Below are 16,237 nucleotides of genomic sequence, written 5' to 3' on the forward strand. Positions count from 1 at the left end.
AGAAGGACGGCACCATGAGAATGTGTATTGATTACAGAGAACTCAATAAGGCAACTGTGAAGAACAAATATCCTCTCCCTAGGATAGACGACCTAGGATACATTTCACTTCATTTTGGTTGGTGTCATCTCCATAGGTTTATGTAATTGAATAAAGCTAAAGCTTGGATTAGTTACACATGGAATTGGAGGTTGTGTTTCATGTAAATTGAACTATGTTGCATTGAAAATAACTTCAGGTTTTGGAATTCTCCTCTGTTCTCTCGGGCTGATCTGATCTGAAGTGGAATCGCGTGCATAACTGTTGGATAGGGAGAAAGAAGATGAGTGGAGGAGTTCAAGAAGAAGGGATTTGGGTTCGATTCCATCTTTTTGATGTTTAGAAATGTTTGATTTTTGATGTTGGAGCCCACTGTTGGTTTCTGATTTAGCATTGCCTACCCTAAATCTCTACTTGATTGCAAAATATGTATACTAAGGATCAGATTCACACCATTAATATATGGAATATTTTGATTCAAAAATGGTGGTTTTTTTGAAGTTTTGATTTTGATTTTGATTTTGGTGATTATAGAAGGGAATTGTATTTGGATTACTATTTTGATTCAGATTTAGGGGTTGTTTACCACACGATTATCCGGAAAGTGTTTACCATTGTACAACTTAATACTAACACTTACTTACCGGGTAAAATTTTAATCCATAAAAACCGCATTGTATGCAACAATTTACCCGATAAACGTCAACCATGATAAGAGACGACGACCCTCACTTACCAGGTAAGACTCTCATCCTTGCTTTCGCTCTTACCTAGTAAGATTCTTGATCCTTGCCATATGCATCCAGTAAGGTAATGTGACTTGTAAATCGCTTAGCCAAACAAGTGTTTGATAAATGACCCCTTACACTTCAGACATTTGTCAGTTTACAAAAACAATCTTACTGATTCAGATTTTAGAATTTAATGCTACCTCTTATCAATCAGACGTGAAACAAGACTTCAGAATTCAGCACCTCCTAAAAAACAAATGCCACCTAGCAATCCATTTTAATGGCCAAGAATGTTATCGGATAAAGTAGGCGAGGGTGGTGCTCTATCGAATACGCACTTAACTTGTAAGCGTTTGGTAAACAGTCTCTTACTCAAACTAACTTGCTTCGATACTGATTTGATTATTAAGTCTTATGGGTCTAAACCATACATTAGTCTAAAACATACATCATATTTAAGAGAATCCCAACCAAGATGGATAAACCAAACTACTACAAAACAAATCTACTATTTCCCACCCAATAAGTCTAGGATTCGGCTTATTCTGTCAGCTATGCCTATATATGACTGTTTGGTAATGACTTAATGATATAGAAAGTGACGGTAAGCTTCTAGAAATGAGCTTTATGCAGAAAACCAAATTTTCTTCAAAGCTGTCCTTCCCATTTAAAAAAACACGCTCCATCCATCATTGAAAACCCCTTCCAATCTATACAGATAATCGGATTGCTTACTGGTAAAATGCAAGTCCTGTTTCGAATCTAGAATCGAGAAGATGTAGGAGAAAGAAATGAATGATGATGGATTTGGTACCATAATAAAAACTATGGAAACATTTCCATCAGCCATAAAGCTTCATGGTCTATATTGTTGCATTCATGACCTCCAAGCCAGACAAAAAACAGCTGTAAAAAACGCATTTTCAAAAGGACAGAACCTGCAGCAGATCAAAATGAAAATTTCCATCATATTTACTCAAGATGGTGATTGCAATTTCATCCAACCAAATAAATGAATAGAAGTTAAAGATACCTCATATAGATTGAATGTACAAATTAACACCAACACCGGATTTACAAATGCGTCTTTTAACACATCAACAGCAGAGCTTCACGGGTTCGACCAAGCAGGCTCAGTGCCGTTGCAGCAATGTGGTGTCCGGTTAGCCCGGCTAGAGAAAGTTGTTCCATTGGTGATGCTTGCTCGACGTAGTTGTCTGGTAACACAATCGGCCTCCACTGGAAGGATTTTAATACATTTATGCCAGATTAAGGTCTATCCATTTAAATCATTCGACATAAAAAGATCGCTATAAACGAACCCAACTTGTGCAAAAGTGTGAGCAAAAAAGGAAAAAGAACCAAAATCAGTAAATAAGCAGGAGCAGAAAGGGAAAAAAAAATAGACAATATATGCAACATATAACAAGTGAGGAAACACATAACTCTCTATAGCCGACTTAATGGTAAATCGAGCTGTGTAATATTATGTGTTTGATGAAACAAAGTGATTTAACTTTTTTGAATCATCGCACATGGCTTTCAGTTGCAAAAGGAAATGCAAAATACCACTACACTTTGGAAGAATTTGCGACTATAGACAAAAATGGAAAGTACAACGTTTTTTTGTTTGCATTTAATTTCCATGAGTTATCTAAAGTCGCTCACGCATGCAAAGTGTAGTGGTATTTCATCGGCCAAAACTACAAGGGTCGGAAAGATGAAATGACGTAATGAAATACAATACCTTGATTGATCCATCAAGTTTGCCATCAAGGGTTAAAAACTGTGCAACATGTGATCCAAATCCTCCGATAGAGCCTTCCTCAACAGTGATCAAGAAGGAGTGGTTTTCACATAATTGTCTGACAAGTTTTATATCGAGGGGCTTGCAGAATCTTGCATCAGCAACTGTGACCTCGATCCCGAGTTCTGAAAGAAGGGAGTGAGCTCTAAGGCAGTTCTGGACCATATCTCCGTAGCCGAGCAAAGCAATGTCTTTACCCTCTACAAGAACTCTTCCTTTACCAATCTAGACAAGAGAAGGTATCAAGTAACCAAACCAAATGAATGCAGTATATCCCACACAAATGTAGGGTTCTTTTTTTTTTTTGGGGGGGGGGATGGGTAAGAAGTATGACGACCTTGCCTCTATCCCAAAGGGTAGACACCCTTTTTATGCAAACAAAAACAGAAATACAAGGAGACAGGTGAGAAAAGTAGCATAGTAACAATGTAACGTAGAAGTGTGTGCAAACGCATAATAGATACGGGTGAATAGAAAAAGGAAGCAGGGACAGGAGAAGGTATCAAATGAATTTTCTAAATCGACATCTGGGACACCATAAACATACAAGAACCCGTTGTTAAGAAAATGCAAAATGAACACTACAGTTAGCAGCAACAAACGGTTGTGGACAGATGTGGCAAGTACGGACAAAAGTGGCAAGTATGATGATTATTTTTGCATTACATTTCCATAATTTAACAAAAATGCTTATTCTTGCAATATGTACTTGTTCTTTTTTTTCCACGTAATTTTTCAGTTATACGTTTGTTTGCAACAAAAAGCAAAGTCCCAACAAGATTGATCCCTTTGGATCTTGGTCCATGATGGCCTTTTTATTGATTTTGAYGATTGGATCTCTCTATGAATGGAAAAGGGGTGCTTCGGATCGGGAGTAACCACTAGTGATAGGGCAAAAATCGGGGAACGATGGTGGGAAATTTTATCACTCGTTAAAATTATTGTTCGCAAGCAATAGATGGAGATGGTACCACATTTTACCTCAATGGGAACTCCATGGCATATAGAGCTGTTTGACTTCACAATGGCGCCTCTAGGATATCGGAAGCAGATTGGCCTATCATCAATGCAAGATGCAGTTGCCACCATGTTTGCAAGCTCAACTTCATCAGAAGGCGCCATCACTATCATGTTTGGCAAACACGACATGAAGGTTATATCAAAAGCTCCACATTTTGTGGGACCATCAGAGCCTACCAAACCAGCACTCGGAATCACAAAACGTACTGGTATCTTTTGCCGATCTACATCGTGAACCACCTAAAGAGGTGCAACAAGAACAGGACCAGTTAGACAATCATACTCTCCGCTGCCAAATTTTGTGCTAGTAGAACGTTATGGGCTTTCTAGATCCCACAACCTAATGTTTCACAATGACCTTTTTCCATCAATAAATACATCAAAATGCACAAGAAAACATAATATATATATATATATATATATATATTGCAAATAATATTGAAGCCATCTAGAAGTCAAAAACCGTGAAAACAAGTTACATGTATTGGTTCATAGATGAAACAACAAATGTGAAAACCAAACCCATGAAAATCAACCAAAACCATCCAATGAGTTTGATTTTAAGCTATGATTCATATTGTTTCACAAGTTTTGTTCTTGTTGTGTGAGTATGAGTGTGTTCCATGTATAAACGTAATTTTGCGTTTTTTTCACATGCAAAACATTCATTGACGTTCCATTATGAAACAACATTGTGTGCAAATTTGTTAAAGGCTCAAGGGGCACTTAGGCGCAAATGGGTCCCGGGGCCTAGGTGTGAGGCACAGTCGTGAGGCACGGGCCTCAAAAATGCGAGGTGCATTTTATCAAAATACATATACACACACACATACACATAGTTACACACAACTCAAATATGCATCAAAGCCTCTAATGCAGCAACCAGTAGTACTTCGACAGAGTCAGAAGGGAGAAAGGTTTAAAGCGTGAGCCGGGAGGGATAAGTTTTAAGGTCTGAGTATTTATAGAGAAGGCGGCTTGAAGTTCTAAGGATTGCTTATTTAATATTAGGGTTTGATTCTTGACATCTATTTAGAGCTCTTACTTTGAAGTCTAGAAGATGATAAGATGGAAAGAACTTAATTAACATTAAGGTTTGGCTAGGTATTTAATAACTCTTTATGAGGCGCGTCTAGGCCCACAAGGCGCCTCAGCCAAGGTGCAGTGCCTTAGTTTGACTTACGAATATGCCAAGCCTCGACTTTTAAAAAGCCCAGAACCTTGAGCCTTATGAGCCTCTGAGCCTAGGCGTGCTTTTAACAACTATGATTGTATGAACGATGAACAACACATACAAACTGATTTTCACGATTTCTATATGATTTTCCCCCTTTATATATATATATATATATATATATATATATATATACTTGGGATCATGGAAGATAATAAGAATGGTGAGAATGGTAAGAACACTTTCGAGCCTTTGGTTGAGTTGACTCTTTTGATCTAACTTCATCTACCTTAAAAACCTACATCTATTTTTATGTTCACAATTAGTTCCACTTTCACGAGCTTTTACATACACAATCACTTTTACATGCATTAATTTGTAAAGTTTCGATCATAATGATAAAAATAGGCAAATAAAAGTAGTTGAAGGTATATGAAGGTTATGTTCTCTTGCAAAAAAGTTGAGAAGGTGCAAATCAAAGGTTCAATGTGAATCATTGGTAAAGGAAACGTGGGTTCACATATGCATCTTCAAATGGAATTTTTTCAGGTTTACCAATGATTCACTTATGAACCACTGATTCACACCTCCTCAACTTTTTTGCGCTTCTAAACCTTCCACAATATATATACACACACATAGAGAGTTTAAAATACAAACCATGGAATTCTTACAAACCATACAGATCAGCACTTGTATTAGGAACCAATTGAGATATTTATAGAAGATGATAGAGTTCATTCATTATGATCATTGCTATAGATAAGGAAACAATCGAAATATTTATGAAACCAAATATTCATTAAACTAGATGGATGGTTAAGATTGATTTTTATGGTTTCTATTTGAAACTCCCTCTATATACATATATATTTAGAAGTGGCATTTAAAATCAAAATCGGACAACTAAGAATGTTACAGCATGCTGATCTTATCATCAGTGTCAAAATCTTTAGTGTGTGTGTCGGAGAGGAGAAAGAGGGAGAGAACCTGATCATATGCTCTCTGAAGAAAGGTAGATGGTATTATACAAAATGGCTTCAACCCACCACATGATAAGCCAGCAGAGAATGTTACAGCATGCTGTTCTGCCATCCCTACATCAAATAACCTGTCTGGGAACTTTTCCTGAAATAATTTAAGTGACGGGTCGATTCCCATTCCTGCATGAACTACCATGATATCTTTGTCTATCTGTGCTTCAGTGGTCAAAGCCTGGGCAAAGCGGTCGCCATAAGTTTCGCTACGATTATTGGGTTGTGAGTCCGACTCATAAGGCTCTGTTTCATATAAGAGGAAAATAACTAAATACTGGGTTTTGATAACAAAGAATTCACCAACAATGTCGTACTTCTTTTCAAAAGGTTTTATACATAAATTCAAATAAGATTTTTTAGGCCAACAATTTCTACTTCCCAAGTCTCTTTTTAGCTTATAGATTTCAATTCAGAAAATGTTCGTCTCACTGCTTAAAAATAGTCAAGACGTCAAATAGAGCAAACTAATTACGTGTCAACGGGTAGTTTAATCAATTATTTAACATTCTTAGATAACTACTGGTACTTTTGAGTTAAGGTGACCTATCCGCACCAGATGCAAATTGGGTGTGGATGCTGGATGCAGCTAGGGTGTGGGCGAATATGCACCAGGTGCACATGTATAAAAGTTAAACTAACTTTGGCATGGCTCGAGTGGGACTTGGTTAGGGATGAGATGCGACTTGACGTGTTTTCTTGAAGTGTTCAGCACAAATTTTATATTTTAAGTTCTGTTGTGCATACGTCTCCTAAGTTTCTGTCTGTTGTAGATCTCCTTATTGTTTCTCTCCTCTCCTCATGCACATAGAGATTAAAGTTTTGATTTTTTGTCTGCAAACTATATATGATGGACTTTTGATGGTTAAACACATGAACTTAAACCTAATGACCCACTGGAGCAAAGCCTTAAATCAAACATTTGACTTTCGATAAAGGTATATGGAAATTGGCCTAGTACAAGTTTAAGAGTATTGTATTCTCTGATTCGAATCTCAGGCCCTGGCCCATACACCCTCCAGAAGTTCAGGTACTAAAATGCAATCAACCCAAAATATGAGATTTTTTTTTCCTTTTGAAGAATGTATATTCAAAGAAGCATCTGTTTCAGTTTATATGTCGAGACATATATTAAAACAAGGACCATGAGGTTAGCCTGATTGCTAGTTTTCATTGCAAAAAAGATGTTAAAAAGAAAAAAAATGAAAATTAATGCAACCATTGATGCAACCATGTTCAAGGGGTTGGAGAAAATCGGAGAACAGAACATGACCTATGTTGGTCTAAAACCAAGGCTCCCCAAGAGAATTCAAGACATTCTCAACAATTGCTATGTGTGAATAACCGGCAAAAGGAATCTACAGCTAATAAAACCAAACTGACCTGGTAAATCCACTCAAAAAAGTAGCTTGGGGTGGGATGTATGCAAACCTCACCTCTACCCTAAAGGAGTAGAGTGGTTGCTTCCATAAATATCCTTGGCTTGTGCAAGAGTGTGAACAAACAAGTAGAAGAAACAAGGACTAACACATGGTGACAAATAGAACAAGAAAAATAAATAAGAAAACACAAGTAGGTGCATTGAAAACATACAAAAGGCAATGTAAGATAAAACACACGCAGAGAGGAAGGGAGAACATATACCGAGCAAGGCAAAAACACATCTCTAGCCTAAACTGCTAGCCCTCTAACTCCCAACCTCTCCAACTCCCTTCTGTACACCCACGCTAGCTACAGGGCCCACATGCCACATCTAGTCTACTACCCTAATCCTCCGTCTCTAGACTCCAAGTACTCCTATCGGAGGTTATGTCCTCAGAAATGTCTGAGGATGCCATATCCATCCTCAATTGCTCAACCCACGTTCTCTTCGGACTTCCCTCCTCACCCCCTCGACCGTCACTCCTAAAATAAATGAACAACTTTCATGAAAAATGTCCATGTTTGCACATTTGACACTAAATCAAACCTTTTGTAATAACTAATAAGTAGTTTTTTGTATATTAAATATGCATATATTAAATATTAGGAGGCGTTTGGTCCATTTTAAGGAATGAGAATCAATTTGTTGAGGAATGACAATGGGTATATTCATTGCATTGTTTTTATATTATTTCATATTGCTTTGCATTGTTCATGTTTGGTGATGAAAAAAACAACATTGAGAAGAAGAATTGTAGCCCTAATCACACCACCTCTTGAGTTTGCAACTCTGTTCCCCATCAATCTTCAAATCTTCAATCCAATCTAGACTTGAAGAACAGCAGAACGTTAAGGTTCTTTCACACACAAAATTATTGCAAATTGAGATGGAAATCAAAATGAAAATCTCAAACCGAATATGAGCATCAAACTGAAAAAAAAAAAAAATAGATGGATATCGAACTGAAAATCGAGATGGAGAGGAAGAAACGGTCAGCACCGGCGGATACAGAAAACAGCCATCACCAGCAAAAACAAGGAGGGTGGGGGGATAGGCGATAGTAAGAGACGTAGTTTTAGATTCCCCCATATTGGGGAGGAATGGTTTTACTAATACAATGATTGATTGAACTATAAAAAACCAAGCACCACCGATCATTCCACTCCCATTCCCTATTTGAACCAAACACCATCAATTATTAGCATTTCCATTCCCCACCTACTAATACCCTATCAAAGGCCCCCAAGTGTACAAACAAGGAGCGGAGAAAAAACAACTGGAAGATAAAAACTGTATATACATGGACGCTAAGAATCAATTTATATCATAGAGGAAAAAAGAAGTGAACTCATTGATGCAAATTCTACCTCAATGGGAAAATTTACTCCCTCCCCTCCTAAACAAACGGGATTTTATATTTATTACAAAAATGTCACAAGGAAAACATTACCCTATTTGGCAAATGTTTCAATGTAAAATTGCCTTTTTGCCTACAAGTAATCAAAATATTGACAACATTTAGTTTTACAAGATTCCCCCATTGTCATTATTGGGGAATATGATGGATGTCTAATAATTCCTCCATTGACTTCTTTCCTTTTTGAAAGGCTCCAAAATGAAGTTATCTATTTACCTGTCATTATTACAAAAATAATAATCGTGCTTATGTTAACAAGTTCCTTTTGTGTGTAGTCACCGGAGGGAGTATGTTAACGACTTACATTGAAAGTAACATCACAAATAGATCTTAGATATTGTTGAGTTAAGTTAGTGACAAGCTTAAAGATCCGAGGTTATCAAATGATAAAGATGATGACTTATGCTATAAATTATAAAATGAGTAAAGAAGGCATAAAAGCACATACCTTCTTTGTATTTGTTCGATATCCCAATCTGCTTCCCATCTTGTACTTCTTTATCTTCCTTAGTTATGACATGAACCAAAACAGGACCGGTAGAATCCAGGGATGCCACTTGATTAAGAACACATATAAGGTCTTCGATGTTGTGTCCATCCACAGGACCAATGTAATACAAACCAAGTTCTTCAAATAGGGTTGACCCTGGTGGACCAATCATACCACGTGCATACTCATCAACTTTTGCCGCCCATTCGTACATACCCTTACCGATTCTCTTTGTTAAACCCTACAAAATAAGATCAATAAATTGTATAATTACCAACAACACTCGAATTCTCAAGGTTGATTATGTTATAATCAACAATATCACACATGCACAACAACAATTACAGAAATGAACAAATCAAACAGTGGATTGACACAGTTCAACAATTTACCTACGTTCACATTCATGGCTACGATTCTTAAAAATCTTGCAAATATTTAGTAGGATATGCAGAAAAGAACAAAGAGCCAATTTATAATGACAATATTCCGACAGAAACCAGAGAAAAAAGAAATCAGTCATCCTAATTGCTCTAAGTGTCCTTGTAACCTTTCTCTTACAAAAATCAGTTGAAATTACAAAGGTGAATCACTAAGCATTTCGTTTTAATTTGCTACTAAGAGATTCATAACCATTGTAACTTATGGTTGATAACCTCAACAATATATGCTTCTTCCCCAACAAACAGGAAATAATTGGGATCAAATCCAAATACATATAGATAATATGACAAGAATGGTTAAGCATCTAAGCATTTTCAAATACGAGATAATTTCCAGTACCGGTAGATATTAACACTTAAAATGTTCCAATTAACTTGTAATATTTTTAATTTCTATTTGGGAGCTGCTTGGTTAAGAACTGGAAGGAACGAAAATGGTAATAATGATGAATGGTAATGGGAATGGTCTTTGCATTGATGATGCTAGGTTGATACTAGATAATCATTACCATCTCATAGTCATAGATGACACTCTATAATTATAAATAAGTCGTGAGGGTCCAGTAAGTAGGCATTATGTTTTGGTAAACACTTTTTGCATGAGTCCTGTGGAGAGATTCTGGCCTCTCGAAAGCCAGAAACCCGTTTGTAAGCACTCGACTGTGAGTAATACAGCCAGAATATTAGCATTAATTTTACCAAACCTTAGTGAAACGATTCCTATTGTTTAGCATCAAAACTATACATCACCCTTTTACTAACCGAACTTTTCCGAGTCTCCTGGCTAATTGTTTCAACCCCATCACTTCCCTGCGATACACACATTTTTAAGGAAAAATATTGCCGGGTTATTACAAGTTCTATGTACGTGTTGTAAGACACTTTTTTCATGCCAATTTCATTTAAAAACCAATACTTCCAAACAAAATCTCATGATTTCATGAATGCACCAAATCAGCAGCAAGTAATTGAGCTACAGATAAGTAATTTTGAATCGTCTCGGCCGCATATTCAAAATCCAAGTAATCCTGCAGTGGTTTAACCAGTTATCCTCGTTTGCTTCACCCTTTCATGAATATAAACTCAACCGGACCATGTACCCGGTAAAACAACTCCATAACCAACGTTTCTTATAAGAACTGAAATTTGCAATTATCAACATGAGTATGCATTATGAAACCATGAAACTTTCAGCAGGAAGAATGTGTTCATGTAAGCAAAAGACATATCCCTATTGTTTATCTCAGTATTGAATGAGAACCATGCAATCACCTTGACTTATATGGCTATTTTAAGGCTTGATTGTTGTTAATTTTCTATTTCCTTTGCTTCTAACTTTCCCTGTAATGCTCCTGCTCTTTGTTTCCCCTTCACGATTTTTCTGTGTGTTTTTGTGAGAATAATTCAGAGCTGAAAGGAAATGCAGTAGAGAAAGAATAACCCTTCTATTTGTAGGGTGATACAATGACATCAAATGCATATGGGAGAGGAGGTTGATTTCCTAAAGAAAACCGTCCATTTCATCTCCACTTAAACCCACTTTCCCACCACCTATTTAACTCCACTAAGCGAATAATTTTCGTTATAAATTTATATTCTCTTCTTAATTGAGTAGATCTATGCATAATAATAATTTGTTTTACATTATATGTTTTATTATAAATTCCTTGCTATAAAGATACTATAAATTCCTTCTTATATAGATAACTATATTGTTGGGTTCGTCTCATTTTTCTCAACATTTTGACATACATATATAACATGTAATTTATACCCATTACAATATAATCTTGGTTCCGAACTGAACATATCTTGACTTCATTTAGATAATGCTAACTCCTCAAACATTTATTATGTTTATCATCCACTACCGTATTACTTGTAGTTCCATGTTGATAATCTTACTCTTGGTTTAACCGTCGCTACATATTGTTAACCGATTAGTACATTGGAAGCATCATTTAACACCGTTTTGTTATAAAGTAAATCTGTATACTATTCACATAGAATCCAAGTTGACCAGTCTAAAATCCTTAGAATGCACTTACGGTGATTCTATTTAATCACACAACTAAGTTTTTAACCTTAGGAATAACTAACCAATAGTGAGCTGTTACACCCACCTACACCTACTGCAGACTTTATGGCCCTATAAGTGCACCCGTGCACCATTGAATTCTGAAGGTACATCCACCCTTTAGAAATGATTATTAATACTTGTCATTAACCGTGCTAACCTTGGTATGGAAGTTATGATGCTTAAATGGAATTCTTTTAGTTCTAATAAATCAGAAGGAATTTAATGACAGGACATGAATTCATTGTATGTTTGTAACAATATGGAAAGAATTTTAGCAACTCTAATGTGTGTTTCTCACCATTAGAAAAGTTATATGCATTATTAATCATTTCAAATCTGTGTATGATTGTGATTCTTGTAGTCTCATAAATTATCAAAATACAAATTGGAGAGAACTACATCAAGAGAACCTGCACAAGTTAACTTAGTTTTTAATAGGAGGGTTTCCTCGTTTAGATTTATTTTTATTATTTCTCTGACGAGCTTCCTTGCAAATCTTGAAAAGAGAAATATATATCTATCACTAGATACTATCAGTTCCCCAAAACAAAAATGTATTGTGTTATATTGTAATCCTGAAGCATGTCAATCATTTGAAGTAGAAAATAATTATTCTTTCACAATCATACTTGATTTAATAAAATGATCAAAGAAAATTTATACCTTGGCAACTTCTCTCCACTTCCGGAACAATTTGCTAGACTGCAACTTGCTTAGAGCACTTGAGAGCGCATTAATTGGCGTTTTAGGGGCCTCCTCAAGTTTAGGGTGTAACGACCGACGATTATCATTTAATATCACAACCATATCGGAATCCAGATATCCTGCATTGCTCATAGCCTCATAAAGCTGGCCAGCCATAGTGGTTTCATTGCTTATAACTGCAACTACTCGGTCTCTCTTCCCTTTAATATCTCGTGCAATGGCCATTCCTGCGTAGGAACACCTATGTATTTAAAACTTTACATGAAATTAAGAAAAGAATTCACTTGCAATGACAACTATGAACATGCTTTTGCAAAATCTTACTTTTACCCATATTATGAACATGGTTCAAGTGCGTTGAAGTCAATAACTCAAGATGAAAAAAGATAGAATAATATACCAAGTCCAGCTGAAATGCTGTTGCATCCATGCCCTGCACCAAAGGGATCGAACTCACTCTCGGAACGAGAAGTATAACCAGAAATTCCATCCTTTTGTCTAAGCGTATGCATAACAGACCTCCTTCCAGTAAGAATTTTATGTGCATAAGTCTGCTCGCATTTCAAAAGAATTATTTATCATTAAGTGTATCATACTGTATCTATCAACAAAAAAGCATCAAACTTCACACTATTGTCACACCACTCTGAGCTAACGTAAACACACATTGATGTAAGTTTTGTAAGGCTTCTACCCTTCTGTTTTCAGTTTTCAGTTTAGTTAAGAGGACCTCCTATAAAACACCTAAATATAGGTCAAAGCAGTAGTAGGAAAAAAGGATCTTGACATTCTTTTATGTTAGAACTTTTATATCAAGAATTGAAATTCAGTAGGCATACAATAAGCATTGATACGCCCTTACTTGCTCGCCGACATCCCACAATATTTTGTCCATGGGAGCCGAAAAGACACGGTGTATGGCAATTGTCAACTCAACCACCGACATGCTAGCTTTCACGGACTTTTGAGTTTCTTTCATTATAAATGACAATTCTGAGCGAATATCATCAGCCAATTGTTTCATTTCCTGTATAGAGCTCAGTCAGTGAGAGATGATGAGATTTCAAGAGAATATAAAGGATAAAGGAAAGCATAAACCTTGTGCGATAGGTTCTTTAAGTGCATAGGGCTTTCAATTGTATCAAGTATAGGTGTTGGGAGCTTCTCCGAAAATCCATCACCTACTTCAGGTAGAGCACATATTCGACCTACACATCCCTGTATCGAACAAATCAAAATGAAAATACATGGCACTTCCGATCAATGGTTGAGAATGTTTAGGAATTTAGTGAGACATGATACATGTCTACCAATGGAAAACAATTGATTAAAGCTTCTGGTTTGAACCATTTTAACGGTAGTATTGGGAATTCATGTCATACATGTAGTGAGCCTTATTGCAAACGAAAGCATAAAAATTCGGTGCTACACATATAAAATGATTTCAAAATTTTCCACTAGTGTTAATTAGTAACTCCGCCACTGAACTTATTAGTGTAAAAATGTTCCTGTTGCCCAAATACACTTGGAACATTCAAAGAAACTAGAAATGAAAGGAGTGACTAGCTTTCACAACCGTCATACTTGGTATTTTGTTGGAAATAAACCATTATTCTTCTAAAACCACCTAAATAAACACTAGTACACTTGGTGGGAATGAGCGACTTTTGGACAAATTATGCAAATGTGAATGCAAAAAAAAAAAAATCATACATGGCACTTTTGGCCCAAAATCTCTCATTCAAAATGAACTAAATTTTGGCATTTTTGCAAGAACGATGAATTTGCTTGCAAAAGATAGAAAAGCAAGTTCAATGGTCAGAAAAGTTAATCACTTGAACTTAAAAACAAATGACGTAAAAGGATAGAGCCATAAAATTTGAACCTTTGAACCATAACCATATGTGTTATTAGAGAATCATCTTACCATAATAAATCACCTGGAATAAATGCTCTCACACTAATATTAAGATATGGGGCAACTAATATTCCAATGCTTAAAACTCATGATTTCCTATATTTTGTTATACCATGTTCTGCCCATATGATCCTACAAACATTCATCGAGATTCAGAGTCCACTTTGGAGTTTAAGAGTCAATCACCTACATAATGTGTATGCGATTAAATATTACTGGATAACTATTTAAAGAAATAAAATATTGGTGTTACAAGGGTCAAAAGTTTCATATAAATTATGAATTTTACCCTTCGATCAAACATCGAATAATAGAAGTTCAAAAGCATGCTAATTTGGCTCAAAATGTAGGAGCATACTCGTTTAGAAGTCCAGAATGAAACATATGTGGGTGTATTTAAATGCATCTAAAGTGATTATCTTGATTTTTAAGTAACAATTAGCACTTTAGAGTACTCGGCAAATTATTATGATTTTATGATCATCATTGGTGATTAAAATGATCATATTTGAAGACACATGGAAAGAAATCAGGAATTGCCCTAAGAAACCTGATGATTGAAACAAATGTAAATTACCTGACTATCCCTATCCATGATCTTAATCAACTAATTGTTTTCTAGTTCTTCAAATAGCAATAATCACCTTTGAAACGTTCAAACACTCGTAGGCTTATTTCAACCGACCCATATAACATGAATTAGTAGCAATTAAGCACTTTCCATCAATAATTGAAGACCGGTCAATCCTCATTCTTGACCAACCCCCAATTATAACTAAGCATCAACAAAAAAATAATAATGAATACAAGTAGAATAATAAACAAAAGCAAAGTATTTCCTCATAGGGGAGGAGAAACAATCTAAAAGGATAACCTACCATTTGAAATTGTTAATTTAAAAGGCGACCCCCCTTAAATTGTGAATATAAACAACAAAAACGACGAACATGGAAGTAGTGTACCTTGAAGAAAATTGATGAAGCAGAGGAGGAATTGAAGCTAATCTTGAAAAATTCCCCGTCGGAATGGAAATTAACACTTGAGAACTCCAGTTTAGAAGGAAAGTGTCTTGAATTTTCATGGAAACGAGCATTGACGCCCAAAGAACAATGTGCAGAAGCAGTCGTCATCATCAGAAATCGACGAAAACCCACCTCACCCAAGAGTGACTGGAATTGAAATATGATCAGGCACGTTAATTACAAAATTGAACAAGAAAAGAGGTTGGTGGTGGATATTTTGATGAACACGGAATAAATAAAGACTAAATTAAAACAGGAGAATCTATGTTTTAGCAGAAATTAGGGTTTGCTGCGTATTGGAATGTGAATCAGTGAAGTGGCCAGGGACTATGCAACGGAAATGAAAGTTACTAATTTTGTAGGGAAGCCGGCCCCTCACAATATTAGGATTTTGGAGGTGACATCCGGCAATTGGCAGCAGCACAAAAATAAACATTTTCGCTTTTATAAAAACATAACTTGTTTCAAATAATCAACCTCGAACACTCATTTAATGGATAAAAATTAACTTAATTATTTCTTAAGAGGTGTTGAAATCTGAAGTTTGATTTTATTTTTTATTTATAAAAGGTGGTGTTGAAGTCTGAAATCTAAACCAGTAATACTGTATGTTTCAAATAAGCAACCTCAAACACCCCTTTAATGGATAAAAATTAGCTCAATTATTTTTTAAGAAGTGCTGAAATATGAAATTTGATTTCATTTTTTATTTATAAGAGGTGGTCTTGAAGTCTGAAATCTAAACCAGTAATATTGTTTGCTTCAAATAAGCAACCTCAAACACCCCTTTAATGGATAAAAATTAGCTCAATTATTTCTTAAAAGCTGCTGAAATCTGAAGTCTGATTTCATTTTTTATTTATAAGAGGTGGTCTTAAAGTCTGAAATCTAAACTAGTAATACTGTTTGTTTTTTTTAAATTGACAAGCGTCTA

The 16,237-nt window shown here is 35.7% G+C and overlaps 2 protein-coding genes across 5 annotated transcripts in view; one reads left to right on the top strand and one right to left on the bottom strand.

The window, feature by feature from the left end:
- LOC112503283 overlaps window positions 1-271 on the top strand; it is a 2,006-nt gene extending 1,735 nt beyond the window's left edge. Inside the window, exon 2 of the mRNA XM_025107342.1 lies at window positions 239-271. Coding sequence (XP_024963110.1) covers window positions 239-271 — 33 coding nt within the window. The remainder of the gene's footprint in view (window positions 1-238) is intronic.
- A 970-nt stretch (window positions 272-1,241) lies between these two features.
- Window positions 1,242-15,605, bottom strand: LOC112503284 (1-deoxy-D-xylulose-5-phosphate synthase, chloroplastic). Of its 4 annotated transcripts, none has more exons than XM_025107344.1 (11): window positions 15,244-15,605; window positions 13,462-13,581; window positions 13,226-13,390; window positions 12,688-12,796; window positions 12,322-12,590; window positions 9,094-9,376; window positions 5,762-6,051; window positions 3,559-3,837; window positions 2,518-2,802; window positions 1,804-2,009; window positions 1,242-1,708 (listed from the first exon to the last, which is right to left on the bottom strand). In XM_025107344.1, the coding sequence occupies exons 1-10, from the start codon at window positions 15,412-15,414 to the stop codon at window positions 1,860-1,862; spliced, it is 2,121 nt and encodes a 706-aa protein (XP_024963112.1). In that variant the 5' UTR covers window positions 15,415-15,605; the 3' UTR covers window positions 1,242-1,708; window positions 1,804-1,859. The 4 variants fall into 4 exon arrangements, with proteins under 4 accessions (XP_024963112.1, XP_024963111.1, XP_024963113.1 ...); XM_025107343.1 differs by having other exon boundaries at window positions 12,764-12,914; XM_025107345.1 differs by lacking the exons at window positions 13,462-13,581; window positions 15,244-15,605 and having other exon boundaries at window positions 12,688-12,914; window positions 13,226-13,327.
- Between the last annotated feature and the right edge of the window lie 632 nt (window positions 15,606-16,237).

This window comes from Cynara cardunculus, unplaced genomic scaffold (assembly GCF_001531365.2).
Source record: "Cynara cardunculus var. scolymus isolate 2C unplaced genomic scaffold, CcrdV1 Un_Scaffold_2818, whole genome shotgun sequence".
NCBI classification, from domain to species: domain Eukaryota; kingdom Viridiplantae; phylum Streptophyta; class Magnoliopsida; order Asterales; family Asteraceae; genus Cynara; species Cynara cardunculus.